General features: G+C 39.9%; 1 protein-coding gene across 1 annotated transcript; it reads left to right on the forward strand.

The window, feature by feature from the left end:
- Positions 1-1,664: 1,664 nt before the first annotated feature.
- Positions 1,665-26,491, forward strand: Pon1 (paraoxonase 1). The gene is made up of 9 exons (XM_005331811.5): positions 1,665-1,824; positions 7,695-7,765; positions 9,448-9,503; positions 9,884-10,052; positions 13,225-13,351; positions 16,623-16,823; positions 18,774-18,855; positions 22,547-22,675; positions 26,076-26,491. The coding sequence occupies exons 1-9, from the start codon at positions 1,751-1,753 to the stop codon at positions 26,232-26,234; spliced, it is 1,068 nt and encodes a 355-aa protein (XP_005331868.2). The 5' UTR covers positions 1,665-1,750; the 3' UTR covers positions 26,235-26,491.
- The last annotated feature ends 1,429 nt before the right edge of the window (positions 26,492-27,920 follow it).

Consider the following 27,920-nt stretch of genomic DNA (forward strand, 5'->3'; position numbering starts at 1 on the left):
ATTCACTGAAGTGTAGAGAACTTGAGAAACAAATCATGGGGGAGAGGAATCAAAGTTCTTTAGGTACATTCTGAAGAGACTATTAGACATCTCAGTGGGAATGTCCGTCAGGTAGCCTGCTGAGCCCTGACCTAATTCCTTAATCATTGTTTATGAGCATAAGTAAATAATGGTTTGGGAAATATCTCCACTCTTCTTTCTCTCTTTAACCCATTCTAAACTGGCTTGTGTTCCTTTGTCTCAACTACAGAATTTGCTAAAATCAAACCACCCATTGCAGCCATGTTGTCATTCATAATCCAGCAGTTTGCTCTCTGTCTTGATCATATTCAACTCATAATCACATTGGACATGGATTACCACTCCGTTTTTCCAAGTACTTTCCTCTCTTGGATTCTGTGATCTTATTCTCTCTCAGGTAGACTCTTCTGCTCTACACAATGTGGACTAGGTTTCCTCAGTGGTACACAGTTCCTATGTCATAGGTCTGCTTCCCTGGCAGAGATGGCTAGGAGTTCGACCTTAGCTAGCCATTTCCTTCCTCCATGAATTCACGGCCTTTGCATGGATGCTCTGGTGGTCAGATGTATTACATAGAAGCTCAAAGTTTAAGAGAAAGTATGCTAGGTGGGGCGGAGAGACAGAGCAATAGCTAGAATGTCAGGTTAAAAAGGACTTTATCCTGGACATCTATGGGTGATGACTCAAGCATATTGGCAACTGATGGGAATATTACAGAAAAGAGGAAGAGATGGATATTACAAAAGAGAAGTGTGACTGGGATCAAAAGAAAAGAAAAGGGATCCAGAAAAAGGGAGGGCTGGCATTCAGTGGAGTAAGAGACATTCCTTCACAGTGCAAGATTGGCAGGAGTACCCAGAGGCACTCCCATGGATTTGTTCAGTCCTCTTTGCTCACTTCTCATCAGTGAGGCCCTTCTTAACTCACCCTTCTTAAATGACACCTTTAGTACTCCCACTCTACCTTCCCTGCTTATTCTTGTCCATAGTGTATGTTTGTGTGTAGAATACACATATGCATTGCCCCTAGCGTCATCTACACCATTGCGTTGCGTTTTGCTGTTGCTTTTGTGGACAATAGAATATAATCTTGATGGAGAATTTTGTCGTGTCTTTTAGCATCTAGAGCACTGCGTGGAACACAGCAGATTCTCAGTAAATGTCAGCGGAGTGAGGGAATGAATGGATAGGGAAAGAGTGTGTCTAAGCGATCTCTAAAGTCAGAGGGGGTACTGAGAGAATGAGTTGCTTGAAACCCAGATGTTGGAAAGTGACACAGGTGGTTGGTGAGAACAGAATTAGAATTAGGTCTTAGGAACTTCAACCGCAGTCTCTCCTCCCTTTTTTTGCCTGAGGCCATGATCAAGTTACAAAACCTCTTCCAGCCACAAGTATTAGCACCTTTTGAATACGAATTGAGTGCTCTTCTTTTCCACGCCTATTTTCTCTAACTTGCTTGATTTCGGTTTCTTGATCAATTCCCGGCCTTTTCTCCATAAAGTCTGAGGAAACAGGAGGGTCCTGGGTCTAAGGACACAACTCCTGGCTGCAGGCGCTGAGCAGGAGTCCAGCTGCGGTTGCCCAGCGAGCGATGGGATGGGGCGGGACGGGGCGGGGCGGGGCGCGACCGGCCAATCCCGGGCCTGTCCGAACCTGGCTCTGCCGCAGGCAGGTTGGAGCTCCTAGCGGTCCGTGCATAAGTCCATCTGTCCGTTAGTCTGTCCAGGGCCATGGCGAAGCTGACGGTGCTGACCCTCATGGGGCTGGGACTGGCGCTCTTCAGAGATCACCGGTCTTCTTACGAGTAAGTTGGGTCCTGGTGAGGGCTGCAACCCCTGTCCCTCCCCTAAACCCCAGTGTAGTAACACCCCCACTCCCAAAGTAGGGTCCAGGCTCTTAACAGAAAATACAGACCTGTGCTGGATACATATCCTACAGAGGTTTCATCAATGTTTGTCCAGCTATCATGCGCCACTTGTAAACATACCCTTGCTCAGGGTCTGAGAGATGGGACAAGTCATTGGCAGTGGTGAGTGGGTCAAGTTGTCAGTGTCATGAAGATCTGCGTGCTTTGGCTACAGATTGACTTCTCAACCTGGCTTTTAAAAAATGGGTGGAGGGGGATAAGGGTTGGTGTTTTGTGAATTAGGGAAAGGACACTCCCCCCCCCCCCTTCCGTGGTGGCTGCCTGGTCAAAGCACAAAGCTTCTGGCCACGGAGAATCTCAATTGGAAGCCACGTGGAGGGGGACCATCTGCACGTGGACCTAAGTAGGTAGGAGCAGATGCTCCCTGAAGTGGTCCACCTGCTCCAATGGGTGCCAGGCAGGGAGGAGAGAACCCTGATGCTGCAGTTGATGTCCTAGGTTCTAGCTCTTCCCTCTGAATATGAGAACTTGAACAAATCACTTCACATCTCTAAATCTCAGCTGCTTCCATAAATTGAACTTGATCATACACACTCCTATAGGAAGCAACTAACACTGAGCTTGGGACATAGTAGCTATTCAATAAATGTTAGTTCCCCGCTTCTCTTTATTTAATAAGGCATTAAGGTGCTATGGAGGATGGTAAATTTTTGCAGGTGTTCAAAGTTTATAGATCATCCTAACTCTCAGAGGCTTAGTCAAATAAGTCTTATTTACTCTGAAGTAAAACATTAATATAATGGAATCCTTTGGAATTTTAAAATATCTTATCTCCTTACAGACTAATACATAGAAGCTTACATTCAGAATAGGTTTTTATGAATTATTGTGGAATTTTCTTTTAATTATTGCTATTTTTGAAATCACAAAATATTATAAAAGTATTTGAAAAAAGTGTGGTTAGTGGTTCAGGCTTTTAGATGATGTAAAAATTAGCATGTGAATTTTCATTGATCACGGTACTGTTTGCTGCCAATGTGTTTATGCAGAGAGATATAGAGTGGGTACCGAGCTTCCTGGAGTAGTCCAGTCAGGGGAAAAAAGGAGACTGCACTTCTCTCCAGAAGATCCTAAAGCCTTGCTACTCAGAAGGGTCTATGGGATAGCTGCATGGGTGGTAACTAGGAGCTTCCTGAATGTGCAGAATCTCAGTGGCCTCTTCCCTTATACTATTGAATCTGATCAGCGTTACTTAACAAACTCCCAGGAGATTTTTATGCATTTCTCTTCATATTTTGTCATTGTCCATGCTAGAACCAGAGCAAGAGATCCTGGATAATCAATAAATGACCTTTATCCTCATTTTAGAGATAAGGTACCTGAGTCTCCAGAAAAATCATGAGTCTGCCCAACATAGAAAACGATGTCCCGAAGCCTTCACCAGGAGCAAGCCAAACTCGCAGAAAGGCACAACCTTGAAAATTCAGAGATGGCTATGTTTGTGTGTGTTGGGGAGCGGGAGGGACTCACAAGAAATTTTACAGGGGGAAACTTGTGGAAGCATACAAGGGATGCCTGCAGGGATTTCTTGAGCTTCTGAGGTGGGAGCTCTCAGAAGAAGGAATTGAGAATGCTCCTCTGGGGCACAAATCCCTAACCCATCATTGTAGTCAGCTGCATATGACTTTGAGAGGTACATACTGCACAAGCCCAGGAAATGCCTAGGACAAGACAGAAGTAGTACCCCTCGTGTGCAGGTCCTGGAGGCGCTCATTCCTAAATGATTTATCATGATGCATGAATCCACTGTTTCCTTTATTTAGAAGAAATCCACAAAGCTAGCATGAATCTTTCAATGCATCTCTGCCACTCAGGCTTGTACCAGGCAACACACTGTGTGGATAGAGGGTGGTGACCCTGAGTCAGATCTCCTTTCTCCAACTTTCAAGCCACTTTACCACTTTACACCAAGAAAATTTGAGCCTTTTTCTCCACCTGAAAATTATGGAATAATAACCCACATTGCAGTAGCGTATATATAAAATCTGCTGCTTAATAAGTGCCCTATAGGGGCTGGAGTTGGGGCTCAGAGGTAGAGTGCTTGCCTAGCATACGTGAGTCACTGGGTTTGATCCTCAGCACTACATAAAAATAAAAAAAAATGTATTGTGTCCACTTATAACTAAACATACATATCTTAAAAAATAAGTGCCCTATAATTGTTAGCTTTTATACTTACCATATGTGATTTCAAAAATTCACTTAGGAAATCCAAAGAATGATACCTGAATATTACCTTATCTCATTGAAACCCTAAGCTAAGGATGAATAAACTACCAACCCTCCAGTCTCCCCTATCAATGCATCCACAGCATTTTCTCTGTCTGATATTCTAGCCTAGCAATGCCACAAAACAATTCAGTGGACATCTGCCAACCCCTTCCACTTGCAAAGTGCTGCATTGTGCTGGAAATCATAGAAATCAATATGATAAAGCATTTGTTCACTGATTTCAGAGTGGATGGGGAGCAACAAGACCAAAAACTGATAACTGTAAAGCAACAGGACAAGAGACTTGAGAGATATGTAGGTGAGGTTCATGAGCATAAACTTAGGAGTACTAATCCTGTCATAGAAGAAGCTGTAGAAAGTCATGAGGATCCTGGGTGTCCCCATAGATAAGGAGATAAAGGGCCTCCTTGGATGGAGGGAAAAGAGTGAGCAAATGAAAAGGGGTATGAAAGGGACATAGGGAACAGAGTCCTCGGTATCATGTCACCTAATTCCAAATCCCAACTCTGCTCTTTTAAGCAAAGCAATGACATGTAAATAACTTAGCTTCTCTGTACCTCAGTTTTCTTACCTATAAAACAAGGAAAACACAAATCTTTGTCTCAAACGTGGCTAAGGAGATTAAATGAGGAAGTATGTGTGTGAGAGCTCTTAGCACAGGGCTTGGCGCATAGTAGGTCTTAAAAGGGAATTATTGAATGAACAGAGAGTGTGCCGTGAAGCTACAGAAAATTGACAGCTAAGGGTGACTGGCCTGAGTTCCAGATTGGGTTTCTTAATACACGAGGAAAACTTCTTGCTTTCTTTGGCTGGAAGCCAGGGTATATTTGCACTGAATAGTTCACAGTAAAGGTTGTGTGCTTTCTGGACAGAGTTCAGAGGTTTGTGAATCAAGGACATATCTCAGTATTGAACTTTATCTCTTTGACCTGGAACATTTGGACTTAATCAAGATATTTCCTGATAATTTGAGAAAAAGATAGAACAACATGAGTTAAATTACAGTGACACAGGCCAATGAACCTCAATGGCTTCTTCCAGCTGTTTACCATTGTTATTTGTAAATTTTGCCTTGTTAGGGGGTTGAGTATAGATTTGCAATTACACTTGCTTTTCAATCCCAGTTTAGACATTCCATAACTATTGGAAAGCCACTGATGTTAGTCATCTGTAACCCAGGAAAACAACCCCTTAGGGAGGTGTTTGCAGGTTGAATGAGGGTATGCACAGCACCTGAACTATGGCGTCAGTGATATCCTGTTGTGATATGACTCGTTTGGGCCACAAATTGGAGCCCAAGGCAACCGGGAACAGGTTTAACACCTCCTTGCCTACTGTGGGCTCCTGCTAACTGTGATTATTGCCATTTCCAAGCTAGAGAGCATCTGCGGGGAGGGGGAGGGAAGCCTGAATTAGAAAAATAGCGGAACAGGTCTACCTTTCTCCATACTCAGTGAACCAATCACAGTTAACAAACCTCGTGAGCCAGGCAGCCTGCTGATTCCTTCCTATGTGGTTTTAAGTCTTTTTTTTTTTTTAAGTTAATTTGGCTTTTTTCACAAGTTTTGGCCTATTCAACAAATTCATATCCTTGGATCCCTCCTCCTATGTCACTCTCTGTGTTGTCCTTGGATATGACTTTCACCCTTAACCTCTTGAACCCTACCATCATCCTTGGCGTTCCTTGGTGGCACTTCATGAATATTCATTATGTTTCCCCCAGACTAGTGTCTTTCATAGTGACAGCTCTCAAAATCAGTGTAGTAGACCATGATCAACATTTTTAAATAAATGAAGTAGATTTGAGTAGAAAAGTTAAGAATGCATACATAGATTAGGGTAAGTATCATTTTGAGATACTTGGTTTAGATGTGTGTGTGTGTGTGTGTGTGTGTGTGTGTGTGTGTGAGCATGCACACACATGCATGTTTGTACCATGTAAAATGCTTTTCTTAATACAATTCTAAATCTGCAAAGTTTGTGAGCCCCTACTCTATTATAAATTTTAACTTTCCCTTTATTGCAAACTTTTGTGATTATGACATGGGATTTCTGGTTTTTGTTTATTTATTTATTTTTTAAAGACTAGGTCTTCCTATGTTGCCTAGGCTGGACTCAAACTTCTGGCTAAAATGATCCACCCACTTCAGCCTTCAAGTAGCTGGGACTGCAGGCATGCTCCACTGTGACCAGTTCTGATTTCCTTTTAAAAAATATCTTCTAGTTTCCCAGGTCATAGGGCAGATCCCAACTTCTCTTCTCTGAAGTCTGTTTTCTAATTTCATGTCTATCACTCAGGGAGCCACAGTCTCTTGGCAGGCCAAACTGTCTTTTCTATTTGTTCATCTCTGTATCTCTAGCACCTGGCCTACTGGTTCTCTACCAGTTGTACATCCAAAAGAACTGTGGTGCTTTTACAAAGTGGATTTATGGGCTCCCTTCATAGCCTGTTAGGCCAGACAATCTTAGCAGGTGGGCAGAGTTGATAGTCAATGGCATGATAGTAGGAACATCTAAAAACTTTTTCTTAATGAACAAATTAAATATCAATTGCCCTCAAATTCTTATTATTCTGTATCATGTTGATAAGAATTTTACCCAAAGTGTCTGGTCACCTCCAGCCCATCACCCTGTGAGATTGTGACTATATGATATCATTTTTTCATATATATAGATATAGATATATAGTTTAATCTCTTGGCTGTGCTAATGTCATGGTCCAATTTTTTCAAACGCCTCATTCAGATCTTTGCTATGTGTAGGCAGACTGCTGGTGCTTTGTTCTAGCATCTGTTCATGTTTCCTTTTTCCTTCATTCAAATATCCCCCTATGATTTTTATGTGTTTGTATTTAATAAGTTGTTTGTGTGTAAATGTGTGCATTTTCATACATGCAGGCTTGTGTGTGTGTGTGTGTGTGTGTGAGAGAGAGAGAGAAAGAGAGAGAGAGACAGAGACAGAGACAGAGAGAGACAGAGAGAGAGAAAGAGAGACAGAGAGACAGAGAGACAGAGAGAAATGCTTTTTTATAGGCTGGACTTGGGTATGATTTTATGAAGTGACAAAGCCTTTAGATATACCTACATTTTTCAAGTATTAGTCTCAAAGCAGATGCACAGGCCAACTTGTGAAACCAGGCTGGGCAAATGGATAGGAAACCTGTCAATTGTTCTAAAATATCATGGGAGAAATTGGAACCATGTTGCCATTTGACCCCAACTATCCACCTTGTATTTCTTACACGATTAAAATAGTTCCTGTTCCTACAAAAGTGCATGGAGCAGACACTACATATCCCCTTTGTCTATCTGTCCATCTCTGCACATAGGAGCCCTTACTCAACTAAATGTTGTATCCCACACTCCCCACTGCTCTGACCTTGCATGGTAGAATTATGGGGGTTGGGGACCGCTAACTCTGGGGTTGCCTCCAAGACGAAGAGCAGTTAAGAAGAACTTTGTGGACTGCAGTTTAATTCTGAGAGTTTTATCTGTTCATTCCTTTCTCCCTCCTAGAGAACGACTTAATGCTTTCCGTGAAGTGAAACCTGTGGAACTTCCCAACTGTAATTTGGTTAAAGGAGTCGGTATGTATGTGAGAAGAGAAGGTGTCTCATTTGAACTGCTAGTATAGCATCTTGCTATTTATTTTGTCCATATGCCTGTTTAATTTTGTTCAAAAAAACATTGTTGACCCAGGAGATTTTCATTAAGTCAGTAGTTAATTACAAAATACCATGTCATTTGACTTTTGTCTTCCCCAACATATTGCCAATGTGTTGGCAGTTTTGATTGTTTGTTTTTGTTTGGACAATGGAACAGAAACAATAGTCAGAGCCATGTATGATTTCATGGTAATATAACCTGAGGAGAAAACAAAAGAAGGAAAGAAGAGGAAGACAAAGTGAGTAGAGAATGTGTATATATATATATATATATATATATATATATATATATATATTTTTTTTTTTTTTTTTTTTTTTTTAAGCTCTCACCGGCCTTGGTAATTACCATGAGGCTTCTCCTCATGTATCTCTTTTAAAGTTGGAAAGGAAAATTTCCCCAGAACCTCTCAGCAGATTTCCCCTTAGATCTCATTAGTTAGAGCTGAAGGACAGGCTGGGGCCCTAGCTGCAAAGGAAGCTGGGAAAGCAATTATTGGCCTCCATTGTGGGAGGCCAGCTTGTCAGCAAAAAGAGAGAGCCAGGAGAAAGCGACCCACAGAGTGTCCCAGAGCTCAACGCCTCATCCGGTTTCAACCAACCAGCTTTGTTATTTGAGGACAGTTTGCTTAATTCACGCTTTGGTTATTGTTTTGGGTGGGTGGTGTTTTTGTTTGTTTTTTAGAATTATTTATCTCAGTTGACTACAGTTCCGAAGGCAATGCCAGAACACTCATTCAGTTAGTATCATTAAACTTGCTCAGATATCTGAGGGCACAATATTTTTCTAGAAAAAAATATGTTATTAATATCATATATCACAAGGCATTTGAAAAGCATACATCTCCGTTAAAGGTATGAATACAAAAACAAGTAGTTTGTTTGTCCCTAGATTAATTAAAATTTGAAAATTTTATGTCTATTGAAAGCATGACAAACTTGAAGGGAGTCATATTTTATTGACATATTAATTGCAACTGCATATTCTCAATCATCTAAAATGTATCCCCATTTAAAATTTATTCCAGCACTTGGAATTTACTTATATTTCTAATATAATATATTTATAGTACTATATTAAAATATCTCTTACATTATTAAAATATACTTAATAACAATGATATAGTAAAAATATTTTCTATATTTCTAATAAAATGTATTTATATAATAATATATTTCTAATATGGTTCTCAAACTGTTTAATTGATATTGGAGCTATTAATAAGGAGCTATAAAGTATCAATATATATTTATAGCTTGCATCTTTTAAAAAGACCACAGGCTTTTTTCAAATAATCACATCTTTTGTGAATGTTCATGAGCTTTACTTAAGAGGTTTCAGATTCTGAAGACAAAGTTCTAGGACATCATTTGAAATAAATACATCAAGTAAATTTTAGTTACACTTGTTACAAATATTAACATTTTATAAATTTCCATACAATTGCATCAATTCACCAATTTGAATGAAATGAATGAAAGGACGAATTATTCTGAGCCTATCAAAGAAAATCTAATATATATCCTCATTTTGGAATCAGAAGTCTTGAAGAAATGTGTCTTCAATTTTCTGCAATAATATGAGCAAACTGAACTCTCTTCTGCAGAAGCGGGCTCTGAAGACATAGAGATACTGCCTAATGGACTGGCTTTCATCAGCTCCGTGAGTGTTTTCTTTCACTTATTATGTTCTAGAACAATTTCTAGGACTGGTCACTTAAGTCTTTCACTTAGGCCTTCTAGGTACCAAGGTCCACTTTCAAGTAAAATGGAGTCATCTAGCTTTCCCAGATGACGTCTCCCACCCAGATGTCATGGTCATATCTGCATTTGCTACAGGTGATGAGAGGTTTTGTGTGGGGTGAGCTGGTGGAACACGCGGCTTCCAGAGTCTTCTGTGGACCTATTGTACCAGGCCGTTAAGAGGCTTCCCGTGTGGCCCTATGGCCCAGAGCAGAGAGTGTGAATCCATATGCCTCCCACCACCTCGGTCAGTATTTGATGTTAGTCACGTGCCTGCTTTTTCTCCACCATGCTTTTAAGGGATTAAAATATCCTGGCATAAAGAGTTTTGAGCCCTATAAACCTGGAAAAATACTTTTGATGGACCTGAATGAAGCAGATCCAGCAGTGTTGGAGTTGAAAATTACAGGAAGTAAATCAGATTTGTCTTCATTCAACCCTCATGGGATTAGCACATTCACAGATGAAGGTAACAATGTTTACTGTTTACTGAAAATCAAAAGCAAATAAATTTAAAAAAAAAACCCATGCCAGCGAATGAATATTTCTTCTCATCCAACCAAAGCTTAATTATGAAGAATGTTCTTATATTTGGGCTTTTGAACCACTTCTCTATGTTAATTAAATAAATGAAAGACACATGCTTGAGAATGCTAAAATATTTGATTTGCAAAGCTCCTAATTTTAAAAAACACCAACATTTACATTATCCATAATTATTATAACATTCAGCCTTAATCATTATAGTTTTCATTTTTTTATTTTAAACAATTGGAAAGGCCCAGGTTATTTACAGGAATAGATTTTTGTCTGACGTCATCTGTGACATGTAGATCCAGGGACAAAAGGTCACCAGGGCCAGCTTTCCCTCAGCTCTGCCACCCTCAGTGACCTCTGTCTCTGCTGACTCTGTTCACGCTGTTCCTCAGCACAGCGTGTTCTCCCCTTCCTTGTGACTTTATCCCATTTTTCCTTCCTGTGTGCTGTGCTGCCATATCCTTGACCTCTATGATAATCCTCAACCTCAGCTGCACCCAGAAGCACCTGGGGAGTTAAAGAAAGTCGAGGTGCCCTGGCCCCAGCCCCAGAAATTCTGAGTCCATTGGTCTGAGGGAGGTCTGGGAAGGAATACTTGTTAAAAGTTGTCCAGGTGATAAAAAATGTCCCGGTGATGACAACATCTGTACTCACTGCCTCCATTTCCTCATCAGATGGCCCCTCATTCAGCGCTGCTTCCTGGTTGTCCCCACTGTGGGTGGCTAAAATGGCTGCCTTGAAAATCCATCAGTGAGGTCCTTATTAACAAACATCCTTTCCCTCCCTCCATCCCTCCCTCCCTCCATCCCTTCCTCCCTCACTCCCTCCCTTCCTTCCTTCCTTCCCTCCCTCCCTTCCTTTCTTCCTCCACCTCACTTTTCACTGTTGACCGCTTTCTCCTTCAAAAGAATTGTCCCTCCCTGATTTGCCACTCACCTATCCTGGCTCTGTCCTACCAGGATTTTCCTCTCTTGCTCTTGGTTTTGCCACTCGTTGCTGGTTCTTTGGGCAGTTGCCTCCAGAGGTTCAATTTCATTTTTTTCTTGCCTCTTTACTTTCTCTATTTCAAAAACTTCTAGGAGAATATCTACAAATATGGGTTATTATTGCTATTTTCTTATCAGGTTTTCAATTCCATCACTGAAGGTAGTAATGCATACTTGTTTGGGTTCCTTTCTTGCAGTCACTTGAAATTCAAAGTGTTGAAAAATGAATATACATTACTCATGGTCTTTCTATGGTCTCTCCACCCATCACCACTATTAAATTTTTTTTAAAAAAAATTTCAGGTGCAAAGAAATATAATGTTTGATATGGGTATGCATTTTAGAATAAAATGGGGGTGATGTTTTGCTTTTGCACTAAACACTGCATCATGATTCCTTTTTGTGCCAGTGCATTTAGAGCTAGTTCACTGTGGCCACTCAGGATCCAAATGGGTGGAAGAACAGTAATACAGTCCGTTTGCTATTTAGCTCATTTCCATGTTTATGCTCATTACAAACAGTGATGAAAGAAACTTTGTGGGGTTTTTGGTACTGGAAATTGAACTCAGGAATGCTTAACCCCTGAGCCATATCCCTAGCTACCCCCTTTCTTTCTTTCTTTCTTTTCTTTTCTTTTTCTTTCTTTCTTTTTTTTTTTTTTTTTTTTTTTTTTTGGAGACAGGGTCTTGCTAATTGCCTGGCCTCACTAACTTGCTGAGGCTGACTTTGAGTTTGTGATCCTCCTGCCTCACCCTCCCAAGCTGCTGGGATTACAGGCATGCGCCACAGCACCCAGCAAAAGACATATTCTTATACATGGATCTTCTGTGAGTCTTTCCTTGGGATGAATTTCTAGAAGTAAAATCTGCTGCAAGAAATAAGAATCCCGGTTGTCACCCTTCTTTATATTTGATTTCTGACCAACTCATTCACTAGCTCTCACCAGGGTGTTCTGATACTTCCTGTCAAATGCCTTTCATGTGCTTTCCTTTCTTCTCTCAGTTTCAACCTCCTAGTCCAGCCCCTCCTCTCTACAATCCTGAATTACTGCTGTAGCCTTAGGTCATGCTATTCCTTGACTCCAAGCCTCCAAGGAATAAACCTTGAATCCTCACCTAATCTCTGACAAGGCTTATCCTGCCTTTCTACTCCTATGGCTTCAGCTTTGCCACTCTCTCTCTTTTTTTTTTCTCTCTGTTCCAATCATAGCTTCACTATTAAGTTAATGTGTCAAAGAAGCTCCTGCCTCAGGGTCTTTGCACACACTCTTCCCTCAGTCTGGAACACACTTTCCCCAGACATCCTTGTGTTTTGCTCTTTTATGTCATTTAGGTCTTTGCTCTAACATCACTTCATCAGAAACAACATCCCTGACTCCTAAGAAGAACACGTCTCATAACCCCATCTCTTTCTCCTGCTTCATTTTTCCTTTGTAGCATTTCACATAAACATTTAGCATTGAATATAAACACTTATTGGCTGAATAGTTAACATCATTTTAGCTGGCTTCTCTGTTCAGATCTCTACAGTTCAACCAATTTGATCATGTCAGAGGTTTCCAAAGACTTACTCCTGCTTCATAAGGTAGAGATCAGAATCTCACATCACTTGCCGACTCTGATCACACCTCTTTGACCTTTTAGACCAGTGTCCTTCATGTCCCATAGTCCCACAGAGGCCCAGAAGTTGCTTCCATTTCCTACCATCTCTGTGATGTTCTTCTTTCACAGTGTAAACTATACCTGGGCTCACCTTCTCCTAGACGGTTTCCACATCTCTATCCCTTCTATGTCAACTCTGTATTTTGCAGAGGCCATTTGGACTAGAAAGCTTATTACGCTCTTTGGAGTTTTAGTGTCAGTGATGCTCATTCTTAAATTGAGAGTTTTCTCCCCCTCTAATAGAGTTTGGCGTTTTTAGAGACTGTCACTTGTTCCTCCTTTAGCCACTTTTCTTTGGAGCAATCACGAATGTTCTCTCTACCAAGAGATGAAAATATTCCATCTGCCTGACATCCTAAGTACTAGTTGGAGGTGGGTTGAAATTGCTTTTTGGAGACAGAGCTGACAGCTGAAAGCTCAGTTAATGTTTCAATTTTTGTTTTTAATCTTCTCTCAGATAATGCTGTGTACCTGCTGGTGGTGAACCATCCAGATTTCAAGTCCACGGTGGAGGTGTTTAAATTTCAAGAAGAAGAAAAATCACTTTTGCATCTGAAAACCATTAGGCACAAACTTCTGCCTAGGTGCTGAGATAGCTCATCTTTGTCTTCTCCTTTAGCAGCAGTGAATGCTTCATCCACGTTTGCTTTTTCGTTGTGGCCAGGGCACATTCAACTCTCCCTTCCCATAACCACAAAGAGTGTTTTTCTGCAGAATATTCTAACAACTCTTGCCCCTCAGAGAAGCCCATTCTCTCATTAGCTGTTTCTCAGGCTGGTTGGATGCTGGCTCCTGGCTCCTGGTTTTGAGATCTCCATCTAAGCTTTTACAAAGAAAAAATTCTGCCCCTCTCCAAGCCCAGACTCAGTATTCCAAACCCAAAGAGGCTTTATAGACAAATTCCACATCTTGAGCTTATTTATTTATTTTTATTTTTTAAAAAAATATGGTCTTAGTTTCTACAAATTCAAAATGCATATCTAAGATCCCAAATCCAGTGCATCTAAATCCTGCCTTTGTTGGCTCAACTGCTGTTTGGTTGGGCCCAACTCCTGCAGTAGCAGATCTATGGGGACACTCAGCACTGTACTACACTCCTCCACAATATAACACCAGGAGAAAGAGAAACACCCACAGATTCTCAATCCTGGTCAACCCAATCCAAAGTCAACTTCCTCACTTGCCTTATGAATATTTGTTTTTTTTTTTTTGAGGCTAATATGGGTTTAGCACAACAATCTCACACTATCTTCCAAAGTAATGCTTACTTCCTAATTATTACAATTTTTTTAGAATCCCAGCCTCTACCTGCATAATTGAAGTAGAGCATTCAACCTCCTCAGTATTTGTAAACCTAGAGTGATACTCTTTTCAGGCACCTAGGAAAGGGATTGGCACATAGGAAACCTGTGCCTCTTCCTCTCCTTTCTTATCTGATGGTTTTGAGGATGAGAAAAATGAGACTTAAGAGAAATTTAGTTACTGCATGAAGATTGGCCAATTAGTTAGCAGCCAAGTAGAAAGGAAAGCCAGGAGCTTCTTTTGTAACCCTTAGATGAGTTCAAGTTCAGAGAACAGATTTAGGGTAGAAGAGATCATTCAGAGAAGATATTTTGGAAAGAAATGAGATCATTAGGTATTTAAAGAATGTAAAGTACTCCAAGATCTAACATAAGGAAAATAAGTAGGATGGCAAAGCTGAATGACAATAATAGCAATCACAACTTAATAAACTTCAGCTCTAAATCAGTTCCCGCGCTAACCAATTTGAACTGATTTTTTAGTGATTTTTTTTTATGAAACTCTCTGTAATTGGGTGCTATTATCATTCCTGTTGTGGATTTAAAAACTTTGAGGCCTAGAGGGCTTGTTAAGATGCCTCCAAAGACACCATTAGTCAACAGTGGAGCTGAGATTATGGTCCTGACAGTGTGAGTTCCAAAGTACTTTCCTGAACGACTATGAAATAGTGAAAAATTATTTGATTTGTTTCAACATTTAATTTTGGAAACCTCATGTTTTGTCCAGTTTTCCAGATTAGGAGTTTTTTCTTTCTTTCTTTTTTTTTTTTCCTGGTCAAGTTGCAAAAATATTGGTCTTCGGCAACATAGAACCTGACTAAAAGTAACTCTATTGCCACAATTAAATAGAATTTAGCCACATGTACTTTTGCTCTGTGGTTGGTGGTTGTTTATGCTATTACTATTCCAATTACTTCAGCCTGCTATTATTAACAATGTCACAACTATTATTATTGTTGGTCACTTACCATAGGCCAGGCATGGTGACAAGGCCTTTATACTCATTTTATTTCACTCTTACCCTAGCCTTTCAAAGTACAGAGAGAAAACTGACATTCAGAGAAGTGGCTCAAAGTTTATTGACACGCTCTGGTGCCCTGTTGTGACGATAGCAAGCAGGGTCAGGACTCAAGCAGAGTTTATCAGATTTCAAAGCTCTTGCTCTAAACCATTCCATTCTGCTGCTCTTTATGAAAAGCAGGCAAACGGTAGGAAAGCATACTAATTTCAGAAATTTATTTCTTTAAAAAAAGAGAAAATAGAACCAGCTTGCAGATTTATGTCTGGAGCCTGTACTAATCCTAAACCCCTAGACCTTTTTTCATGTAGTAATAGTGACTCCCATTGATTGAGGATTTATTGGGTGTTAGGCTCCTGGCAAAGCACACAACAGGCATTGTTTCATTGTAATTCCCACTGCAACTCCACAAATTAAGATTTTGACCCTTGGTCTTCTACTAATGAGCTGTATGACTTTGGGAAAATCACTTAACCTCTCTTAACAGATGAGAAAACTGAGGCTCTGCATTCTTGTCTCATTGGCCCCAGAGCCCAGCTCTGCGTCAGAACTGATACACTGGCCATTACGCACCCTGCAATAGAGCAAGGATAATTTTCTCTCAGATCATGACCCCGGGAAACTTCCATCACCTCAATCAGCAAAGAATGACTCACTTATGTGTTTGCTATTGTACCTATTAAAGCAGAAAAATAGACTCATATATCTTATATTTTCAGAAACAGAGAAAGAATCCTAATAGGAAAGAAAAGAGGCAAGCATCCTATTTCTAAACTTTCTTGTTCATGGACATCTTATTCCATTGAGAATCATAAAACTTTAAGGCTGGAAGATAAACCAGTGTATCATCCTCGTTTTACAGATAAGAAAACTGAGGCCCTGACACGTGAAGGATTGATTTTCCCTAGATTGCAAAGCTAAGGTAGCAAAGATTTAACTAAAATGTGTTGCCAGTTCAGTGGTTTTGTTTGTTTGTTTGTTTTTTGGGGGGTTATTGTTTGTTTGTTTGTTTGTTTTTCATTGCCTTAATCTAAGGAATGATAGGAGCCAGTCCCATGTGAGCACAGATTCATCTAGCTCTGACAATTATGCTGTGGCCAAATTTAAATGATCACGAATTTATACCCACACCATGCCTCCTCTTTTAAGATATAGCTAATAGGATTTTTATGTTACAGTGCTATTATGACCTCTTAAGAGTTCATAGAACAATTTATTATCTTTAAAAAAACAGTTTTTAGTTGTAGATGGACACATACTTTTATTTATTTATTTTTATGTGGTGCTGAGGATTGAACCCAGTGCCTCACACATGCTAGGCAAGTGCTCTACCATTGAGCCACAACCCCAGCCCACAACTTCTTATCTTTGAGGATGGGAGAAGTAGAACTGCTTTCACATTGATTCTGTGCCATGATAGCTAGAGTGAAAGCTCATCCCATATCTTGATTTAGGAATAGACATGAATGAATGCCAGCTCCCAAGCCTGCACTGTACAGCACCTTCACCTGTATATATTATGTGTTTTGATTGCAGTTTGAATGATATCATCGCTGTGGGACCTGAGCATTTTTATGCCACAAATGATCACTATTTTATTGACCCATACTTACGATCCTGGGAACTGTACTTGGGTTTAGCCTGGTCATATGTGGTTTACTATAGTCCCGATGAAGTTCGAGTGGTGGCAGAAGGATTTGACTTTGCTAATGGAATCAACATTTCTCCTGATGGCAAGTATGTGCACTCTTTACATCATAATGGATTTATCTGGGTTCTCAGTAGATGTCTTTAGAATGTTGTAGTTATTTTGAAGTGACTTGATACATGTTGTCTTAGGAAGATGAAGTTAGAAAAAAAAGTAAAATATCTTAATCCTTCGAGGGTAAAATTTATCAGATCAAACATTTACATTTTGTGAAGATGTACTGTGTTTTATTTAAGGGGGAAAAAGTACATTTCAAGAGAGGAAACCATAATAAACATTTAATATTACCCAAACAGCTTTGTTTTGAAGGAAGATTTTTTGGGTTGTGTGTGTACTAGGATTAAACTCAAGGGCACTCGACCACTGAGCCACGTCCCCAGCCCTATTTTGTATTTTATTTAGAGACAGGGTCTCACTGAGTTGCTTAGCACCTTACTTTTGCTGAGGCTGGCTTTGAACTCACAATTCTCCTGCCTCAGCCTTCCAAGATGCTGAGATTACAAGTATGAGCCACTTTGCCCAGCCTGAAGGAATATTTTTGAGAATATAACAAAATTAACAATACATAGGAGTGTGTGTGTGTGTGTGTGTATATATATATATATTGGTCTGTGACAAGATGAGGAACATCAAAATGTAAATTAAGCACTGCTTTCTTCAACAAGAGAGTTTCAATGAAAGGAAAGAGTCTTCTTAACTCAGCAGCTTGCTTAGTAATGTGCTTGATTTATAATATTATCTCATAGCAGCCTTGCAATGATGCACAGATCAGCATAGGTTTAGGGACCACACTGTGGTCATCCACAGTATGGATATATATACATGAAATTAGGAAAAAAGTAAAATATCTTAACCCATGTGTGTACACACACACATACACACACACACACATCCAATATATTTTATAAATATATAAAATACATCCAGCCATCTATTCCCTTCCTCATCTTGTATCATCAAGGATTTCAGAGTGTTTGTAACATATACTTAGAAGAAACAGCACGGGACGCTTTCAATTATTCATATTGTCCCCTGGCTTTAACAATGAAAGATAATCATGCCATCATATCTCTTCTTGTTTTGGGGTGCACTGTGCTTCACTAACCAGCAGTCTTTTGGGTATGTGGTTTTTCATTCTGAAAAACACTAAGCCCGCAGGGATGGGACAGGCTCAGGACAAAGGGTGTGGAGGACTTTTCTCCATGCAGGCCAAGCATCCTGACTTCTCTCATATTTTCTCTGACCTAAAACAAGGGACTGCTGCTGAGAGGCTTTTCTGCAGCTTCCTGGAGGGACAACTCTCTGTCCTCTAAAATGCGGAACCTAGTTTCTCTGCGGTGTAATTGGTAGGCATAGCACTAATGTAGAAAAATAGGGTTAGTTTAGGAATTGAACATTTTCATCCATATATAGGAATATAAATATGAATATATGTAAAAATACACATGAAAGTATTTAAATGGATATAACTTTGTGTATAGCTATTTTTCTTTTGAGATAGATGTTTCCAATTTGTTTTAGTTATACTTTATGATTATGCAACTGAATATATATGAAAATTTCTGAGCAGGAATTTGGTTGCTGTGGGGGTATACTCATATATAAACATACGTAGGAATATATATGTGAAAATATACATATAGTTATTCAAACTAAAAAAATAAAATAAAGTTTAAAAATACAGAACCTGGGACTCATCACTACATTGAAAGTTATCTGTTGCTCCCAGAAATTAAGAGCTCGTGTTAGGGCTGATCAGAGATTAGTAGGTTTCCACTTTTAGGATTAATTTCTCAGAGATTAAACCCCTTTGTGTGCTGTGAACTTATTGAGCTCTTTCAGAATTTAGTGCTTTGAGATGTGTGCTGTTTTCCAGTCTCTAGGCAAAGTTCTTCCCTAGGAAGAGTTATTACAACTCCCCGTAACCTTCTGAATTGCATTACCTCAAGCACTTTGATGCAGTTCTTGCTTCTTTGAAGGTATGTCTACATATCTGAGTTGCTGGCTCATAAGATTCATGTGTATGAAAAGCACGCTAATTGGACTTTAACTCTGTTGAAGGTAAGATGTATTAACACTATAAGTTTGCAGAGTGATAATTAGATTCTAATTGATTTGTGAAATTAAAAGTGAGGAAAAAAAGAATTGTCTAATTGAAGTGGGTGAGAACCCATTTTTCACTTCTTTATTAAGAGCTGTCTGCATCATTTTGGGTCTGTTGTTCACTTTGACTCAATTGCAGAGCGGGAACAGCAGGCCGCACCTCACCTGGGAGACTTTGATTCTTTCTGTTCTAGTGAATTTGTTTGGATTGCGTTCGCAGGTCCTTTCTCTCTCCCTTTTCCTTCTTTCTTTCTCTTTTTCTCTCCCCTTTTCTTTTTTTCCTCTCTGTTGATGGAAAAGCCAAGAAACAGTCTCAGGACAGGGCACTGTTCCCTCTGCTTGGGAACATATCTCCATGGCTGCCTCTGTCATTTCTGCCCAGTTTTTACTGAAATGTCATCTCAGCAAGACCCTTCCTCATCAGATAGTCTACCTGGGACCCACCCCCACTTATTTCCCAACTCTTCTACTGTGTATCGTTGCTTTCAACATCTATTACCAACATAGGGTACATTTGGCTTGTCTTCTTTATTATCTGACCCACCCCCTGCCCCACACTCCAGAATGTAGGTTCCACCAGGACTGATTTTTTTTTTCTTTCTCTGCAACAATTTTCAACACTCAGTAGACATTCCACAAATACCTATTCGATTAATATGGTAGGGCTGGGTGAGGGTCAGGGGTTCACCCTCTGCCCCCATCCATTCTGGTCCAGATTGAAGGTTTGGGTCAAAAGGGGTAAAAAACACAAAGGAGAGGAAAGAAAAACTATGAGCAAGGTGGACCATTCTGACAGCAGCTCTAGCCCTGAAAAAACCACCCGGCACTGCTGTCCTGCTGCCCACGCAGAGTGAAGCACTGTCACCGCCAGTCTTAGAACTGTGCCCATCAACACTTTCAAGCACTGTCATGACAGGCCTCACTCTGAGAAAATTACCTTGAAATGACTTCAAATGTAACATCGTGTTTGACATTAAAAATCACTGGCAGGACTAGTTCGGTATTAGCTGAAGTCAAATGGAACTTTGCACACTTATACTGGCTGAGGGAATAAAAGCAGACTGTGGTTTAACAGTAGGTACTTCTGTAAGCTGAAAGTTAAAGAATTTTGTAGCAGAACCCAATCCAAGACACATTCCACACAGAGTGTTGGGCCCTGCTCCTGCCCAGGCCAGGTTGAAGGCAAGCCTTGTTTTCAGATTGGGATCCCACTTTGGGCAACAGACCCTGCCTGTTTCACTTCAGAGCAACCAACCCAGCAGAGGCCAACCCTTCAAATATAATACTGATCTTTCTCTTAAACGATCATATTCATTAACATCTCAGAATGGCACATAATTTGATAAAGTAGCTGAGGCCAATTGTAAAGCTTATGATGAGGCATGTTTATGTTTATGTCTTTCCAACATGTGTTATACCCACATAATGGAAGATTATTTGGCTTCAAAAAGGAATGATTTGGTAATCCCAGTGGCTTGGGAGGCTGAGGCACGAGGATCTCAAGTTCAAAGCCAGCCTCAACAAAAGCAAGGTACTAATAAGCAATTCAATGAGACCCTGTCTCTAAATAAAAAGTATAAAATAAGGCTGGGGATGTGGCTCAGTGGTCAAGTGCTCCTGAGTTCAATCCCTGGTACCTGCTGCACCACCAAAAGAATGATTTTCTGACACATGCTACACTGTGGATGAACTGTGAAGACATCTGTGAAGACATTAGACACTAAAGGAGTGATATTGTGATTCCAATGATCTGAAGTACCTAGAACAGGCAAATTCACAGAAACAGAAAGTGGAATGGTGGTTACCAGGGGCTAGGGGGGAAGACAAATGGAGAGTTATTGTTTAATGGTTGCAGAATTTCTGTTTGGGATGCTTAAAGTTCTAAAGATGGATGGTGCTGATGGCTTCATGACATTGTAAATGTACGTATGTCATGGAGTTGTACACATATAATCAAGATAGCAAATTTTATGATATATACATATATAGAGATAGATAGATATAATGATGTATATATATAGCAATAAAAATAATTCTCCTTTTCCTCCAAAAAAGATTATAAGACTCAATGAATTAGTCTTACCTCAATGAACTTCAATTTTCTAAAAATCGAGATATTTATTAACAGAGAATACAGTTTTTCCCACAGAGAATAATTGGTTTTAAGGAGAGGAAAATCTTCTCCACTTGTCTTTATGAGACTCTGAGGTGTGATACACATGCCCACTCGGATGAGTTGGGATGGCTAGGTATTACATGTTTGCAAAGCAACACCTTATTTACAGACCCAGGACGGGCTTCCCACTGGACTAGCAGCTCTTCTTTGGTACTGCTGGGTACTCTCCAGGTGCTGAGCTCCTCATAGAGCATGCAGTAGGAGCTCAGTCTTTGTGTGTGGAATGGGTGGGACCCCAGGCTTCTGGATCCTTTTTCCACTTTCACCTCCAATTCTCATCTCACCTGGCTTTCAAGCACCATGGAATTTGCCAATTGGCTATACCCCATCCAAAGACAATAATGGATCACCGAGACTCATGTTTTCCTTACTTAAACAGTCTAATGTGTCAGGGCAGAGTGCTGACATTGGGACAGATGCAGGGAGGGTGGAAGAGGAAGTCTGGAGCTGATCTTGCTCAGCCATCTCCTCTGGCTAATCTTGCCTGTTTCCAGGCTAAGTAGGGAGTGCCGACCCTGCGTGGCAGTGAGAAGGAAGCTCTGCTGAGCCCTCTAATCCCTTTGAGGACATGTGGGGACAGCTCTCATTTTCAGTAGGAAGCAGAGGGCCTCGGTGGCTGTCTGCGGCTGCCTACCCACGCTCTGGCCTTTGCAGTGAGTCACCACCAGTTATTTACAGGGTCCCTGGGCACTAAGGTACGCTGTAGATATTGCTTCTCTGATGAGAGTTAGAGGTAAACAAATAGATGGGATTTCTTTCTGGTAGAAGGCAGCCAAGATGATGAATGGTGGAATTAAGAATCGTTGCTATTATTTATGATACTGGTACAAAGCCTCGACAGCAATCTGGGCAGTCATCACCCGCTTGCAACTTATATTTAGAGAATAAACAGCAGAAGAACAGGGAGTTGAATAACATTAAGAAACTGAAGAACAAACTTTTCCTCAACTCCAAGGCAAAAATTAGACCCTGGGTGATCATTTCTTGGCCGGCTGCACAGCCTGTGATTAGCCATGAAAGACCCTACATTTCATCCATGTTCACATCAGAAATGGATCTACATTTCCTGGTTTATGAATTCTTACAAAAATATCATTTGCACATGCCATTTTAGAAGGAATTGCTTTATGCTGCACTTAAAAGTTGAAAAAAAAGTTTTAGATTTCGGCACAGATGTTAGTACAAATGATTTTATTTAACTTTTAACAGTCTTTTTTTTTTTTTTTTTTTCTTTCTGAATCTTTCCCCATCTGTCCTGGAAACCAACAAAACACTAGTATAGATAGAAGGCCAGAGGAATCAGAAGAATTCCTTGAGTGCTATTAGAATGGTATAGAATTATTGTGTCCCCATAAGCAGCCATGTAGTGACCAAGGATGAGAGGATACCTTTCCCTGGCATATTGCTGCACCACACTTCTCAATTTTTCTCACTCCCTATCTTTTGTTCTTTCCTTGCTCTTAAACTTGGAAGTCCCTCGACTTTGACACACTTGTGGATAACATATCCGTGGATCCTGTGACGGGGGACCTTTGGGTTGGTTGCCATCCCAATGGCATGAAGATTTTCTTCTATGACCCAGAGAATCCTCCTGCCTCAGAGGTTAGTTTGAAAAGCGAAGTAGATCAATGACCTTATTTCCAGCTACTGTTTTGCAGCAAACATAGTTCTCAATTCTATGTGCAAATAAAAAAAGGGGACATGGATAGGTGATCCAACTGATTAGAAACAAAAAGGACTTTCAGACATGTTTTCCTCAGGGTCTAGATAGGAAACAGGTAGTACATTTAAACTGGTTATTTTGAGGGGAGTTTAATAAGGATGTTGTTTACAAAGAGGTGGGCATAGTGTAGAGACATTAACCAGGGATAACCTCAGGGCTAGCAAGTGGGAAGGAAATGACTAAAAATCAAGAACAAGAAGGGAGCAGTGGGGCTGGGCTTGTGGCTCAGTGGTAGAGTGAGTGCCCTGCACAGGTGAGACCCTGGGTTCGATCCTCAGCACCACATTAAAATAAATAAATAACTAAAAATAAAGATATTGTGTTCATCTACAACTAAAAATTATTTAAAAAAAAAGAAAGATGAAAGGAGCAGTGGACTGGTGATGTAGCTTGGTGGTAGAGGGCTTGATCTCCAGCACTGCCAAGAAAATAAAAATAAAAAGGAGTGTTGTGTGGTGTGGTGTGTGGAGAGGGTCATCTGAGAGGAATGGCTTGTGGTTGAGGGATGCAGTCAAGCAGCAGCCACACCACGGGGAGGTGGCTGAGCATAATTACCTCAGCTCCCTTTCAGTCTGACCACTGCTGCTGCTGCTTTGAGGCTGAGAGTACAGGAGTCTCCTTCAAAGTAGGCCTTGGTACAAGTCAGAGCAGAGTGGGGTGTGGCCTGTAGGGCTGGGTTGAAGAGCCCCAGCATTGGACGGGTCCATATCTTTATTTCAGTCATGAGTTTCTCCAACTTGGAAATTCTCAATCGTTTTAAAAACATAATCGTGCCACGCTACAATGGTTTAACTCTTTGTTACCTGCCTTCCTGTTCAACTCCCCCTTCCTGGGTGTCAGAACTGTCTCTCTCAATTCTGTGGCAGATTGGCTTCAGGACCCTGTGGTTACAAAATTCACAGAGGCTCAATCCCTTATATAAAATTGAAAAATATTTTCATGGAACCTGTACATATCCTCCCATGTAGTTTAAATCACTCTAGATCACTTATCCTAGCTAATACAATATAAATGCCATATAATAGTCATGCTATGTTAGGAAAAAAAGTTTATATGTGTTCAGTACAGACGCATTATTTTTTTCCAATATTTTTCATATGAAGCTGATTGGATTTGTGCAGATATGGAATCCAGGGATATGGAGGGCTATTTACATACAAGTCAATGTAGTGGCCCAGTCCTAAAACCATAATTAGCCATCCTCTCAGAATATTTCCTAAAGATAGGGACATAAATCATTTGCTAGAATTTGTTTTGGCTTAGAAGTCCTCTTCTTCCACTTTTGTTATAATACTGAAAGATTCCATTTTTTTTTTTTGGTCCATGATCTTTATTTAGCAGACTATTTTGCAGTGTAAATAATAAGAATCTGAAGCTCACTTTACCATAGGCATTTGGACATTGACTATCACCTACCTGGTGTTTTCTATTTTGAGTTTTCAGTATATGCTAAGTGTCATTATTATTTATATCGAATACATGATATTGTTTTTTGACATTTATCTACCACAGTGTTTTAAAAGCTTAGGTTAAAGTCTGTCTCCCAACCAAAAAAGGAAGGAAAGATGACTGTATCCCCTGGATTTAAAGAAAACAAAAAAACCTCAAAAGTGGATTTCCAGGGCTGGAGTTGTGGCTTAGTGGTAGAGCGCTTGCCTGGCATGAGTGAGGCTCTGGGTTTGATCCTCACCATCACATATAAATAAATAAATAAATAAAACAAAAGATCATTGACAACTAAAAAAAGTATTTAAAAAAGTGGACTTCCAGGGCTTGGGATGCGGCTCAAGTGGTAGCACGCTCGCCTGGCATGCGTGAGGCACTGGATTTGATCCTCAGCACCACATAAAAATAAAATAAAGATATTGTGTCCACGTAAAACTAAAAAATAAACATTAAAAAAAAGTGGACTTCCAATTTCCTATCTTTTCTTTCTAGGTTTACAGGAAATTCTGATCATGGTTAATGTCAGTCCTTTGTGCCTTTTACTCATTTTTAGCTATTAGGATTGCTGAATGGCGTGTTACATAGAATTGAAGGAATGTATGCCGGGGAGTGTTCACTGTTTAGAACTTAGCAGAATGTTAGATTCTAATATGTTCTTGCTTGTTAGCTCATTTGGTGAACTCGGGGCATTTGCTATACCATGGACGTGGTTTTTTGTCCTGGAAAAAAGTGTTTCCTTTCTAATGATGGATCGGGTGAGGAATAGCAAAAGGTAATAACAATCCATTATCTAATGTTCTTCCCAACCAAAAAGCAATTTAGTCTTATTAACAAGAAGCTGAGTTAAGCCAGGGTACACCACCATTTCCTTGAAGTTGACACTGTATTTTAAACACTATGGCAATTTCCTAAGACATCTGTCTTTGGTGCCAGCTATTCTAAAGGAGTCATTTTGAATGCCCCCATTGATCCTTTCATATTCAGGCACTGGCCTCCCTGGACAGCCATATTTGGTGTTCTGTGTGTGGACATCCTTTCTTCAAGTAATAGTACTTTATCTTAGTTGAAAGGGAACTTAGAAATAATCTAGTCTCACCCATCTCCTTCTATAGTTGAGAAACAAATGGTAAGCAGAAGATCCAAGACATGATCCAGGTCTCCCCCTTCAATGTAATGCTTTCCATATTAGATCAAATCATATAAAATTGCTATTTTTGTCAGCCAGCAAGAATGATCAAATGTTTGTATTTCATGTGAGTCTAATACAATACCGCAGTGGTGCTGATGGTGCAATTTCTTAACTAAGTGAAGGAAGTTGAACTTATAAAATCTTATACATTTGGAGATTGGACCTTAAGTTCAGAAGAATGGTTCAGTGTGGTACAGAAAGGTGGTTTGGTGTGGGGAGGGTGTCATATTATCCTCTGCCCCTTGCCTATACTTAAAAGCCAGGAATTAAGGGTAATTCCTAGCTCATCTAAAACTATATAAACACATATCTGAATTCCAGCATGGTAACCATTCAGCTGTTGCTGAGTAATGGTCTCTACTTCTCCCTAACACCTCACACTCAGGCTATGCTTCTCTTTCACATTTCTTGCCTAGTCCCTGTAGGTCTGTGTGCTCACTATCCTTGTTAAAGATCACATGATCCCAAACTGACAGTTTACAAATGCGGAAACAGGTATCATAAATATAGAGTAATTTGGGTACAAAATACAATATATGTAACTCTATGAGGTAATATAGTTTCTTATGGAGAAATGACTCCATGCTTTGAGTTGTTTTAAATAACTTTTAAAAAATGTTAAGCTCACGTTAATTCTTTGATAGGTGCTTCAAATCCAGAACATCTTAACAGAAGAACCCAAAGTGAAACTGGTTTATGCAGAAAATGGCACAGTGTTGCAAGGCTGCTCAGTAGCCTCCGTGTACAAGGGGAAACTGCTGATTGGCACCGTGTATCAGAAAGCACTTTACTGTAAACTCTAACAGGATGACTTGCCAGAGTCATGGAATGAGGAGGCCCATCATTTCCACCAATTGCCACAGTCTAAGGGGCTGCAGCGATCTCCGTTGATGTCAGTTGCATATCATGAGGCTGAGCAAATCTGGAGAGTGAGGTTCTTTTGACAATACACAATCCAATTAGTCTTGGAATACTTGGAAATCTCATTTACCAGTGGAAAATTATTACTAAATAATAATTTAATAATAATTAAATTATTAAAATGGCTAAATTTATTATACCCATTGTCAGGTCTTAATTAATTTTACTATATGTTACTCATTAGGAACTTTCCCTAAAACGGATTCCATGAAAGTGTCTTGCTGCTTCGCTAATTCATGTTCAGAGAACCAGAGAGCAGGATGAGCTATGTCACAACTCTAGTTCCAGGTCACGTGCCAGAACATGCTGGGGAACCTGCACCGTCTGAGTTGCCCCGTTTTCCCCTCTGCATGTGACTTTCTCAGGAAACAGTGGCCAATTTTAGTAGCGTTCTCCTTTTATTCTTCAATTCTCCCGTGGCAATGGCGTGTAGGAAAATCTTAAAATTTGGGGGAGTGGAATCACACCTTAAAATTATGAGTGTCTTTTATCTTGGCACCAATAGTATCTTTTAGATTTCATTGCCCTGGAGAAGGAGGGAATTTGCTCACTGCAAAGACTGGGCACAGAATGTAGTAATTGATTCAACTAATGTTAAGTGTCCCGAAGTCAATACTGCTATTCAGTGGTGGAAGAAGTTTTTTTATTTTTATTTTTTATTTTTTATTGTTGTTGTTGTTATTTTTCCCTATTGTGACTTGCTATGGAAATTGAGAAAGAAAAAAAAAAAAGGAAAAGGTAAACAAACAAAAATCAGGAAAGATCAACCACCACTTTTTGTCATCATTCAAGGACATGGCTAGGAATAAAACGTGACTTTATCATTTTGTTGTGAATGCCGACATAAAAAGGTTAACACACCTCATTTATTTGTCTGTTTTGAAGATAGGACTTTCAGGCCAGATTCTTTCTCTGGGACATTAAGGCAGTCACTTAAAGTATTTTTAAGGCACTTGTCCTATTGTTGGTGTTGTGATTTTGGTCCAGCATTTTGGGAAAAATATTTTGCCAATAAGTTGAGAATTGCCAACAGTTTGAAACCATTGATCCTCTGATTTAATAAAAAAATATTTTTGTTTTGATTAAAAAAAAACTTTCATCAGGATTCACATTATTTTGGCCACCATTTCAGGGAGCATAACACCAAGTGCCTTATGAGTGCTCAATTACTCATGATACCATCTATTCACAACCCAGGAAGTACTGCTTGTCACAGTCAACAAGTGATGCTTAGGAAAAAAATAAATAAAAACCTCACATATTTCCCTCAAAAAGAATCTCTTACCTAGCCTCCATGCATCTTCAATAAAATAACCATATTCTGTTCTTTTTTATTATTGATGGAATAAGAAGATTCTGCCAAAAAAAAAAAAAAAACCTATCAAACATCACATAGCGTAGATTCAAGTTCAGAAAGGGACACCCCTTGGTTAGGGGTTTAACACACACTCATAGAAAGAGGAAAACTGCCTAATTCTCATTTGTTCTGTGATGCCCACATCTAAATATTTGTATTGCCAAAGGTTTAGTTCTGCATAGGTTATATGCATGAGAAAGAATGACTTTAA

This window comes from Ictidomys tridecemlineatus, chromosome 2 (assembly GCF_052094955.1).
Source record: "Ictidomys tridecemlineatus isolate mIctTri1 chromosome 2, mIctTri1.hap1, whole genome shotgun sequence".
NCBI lineage: Eukaryota > Metazoa > Chordata > Mammalia > Rodentia > Sciuridae > Ictidomys > Ictidomys tridecemlineatus.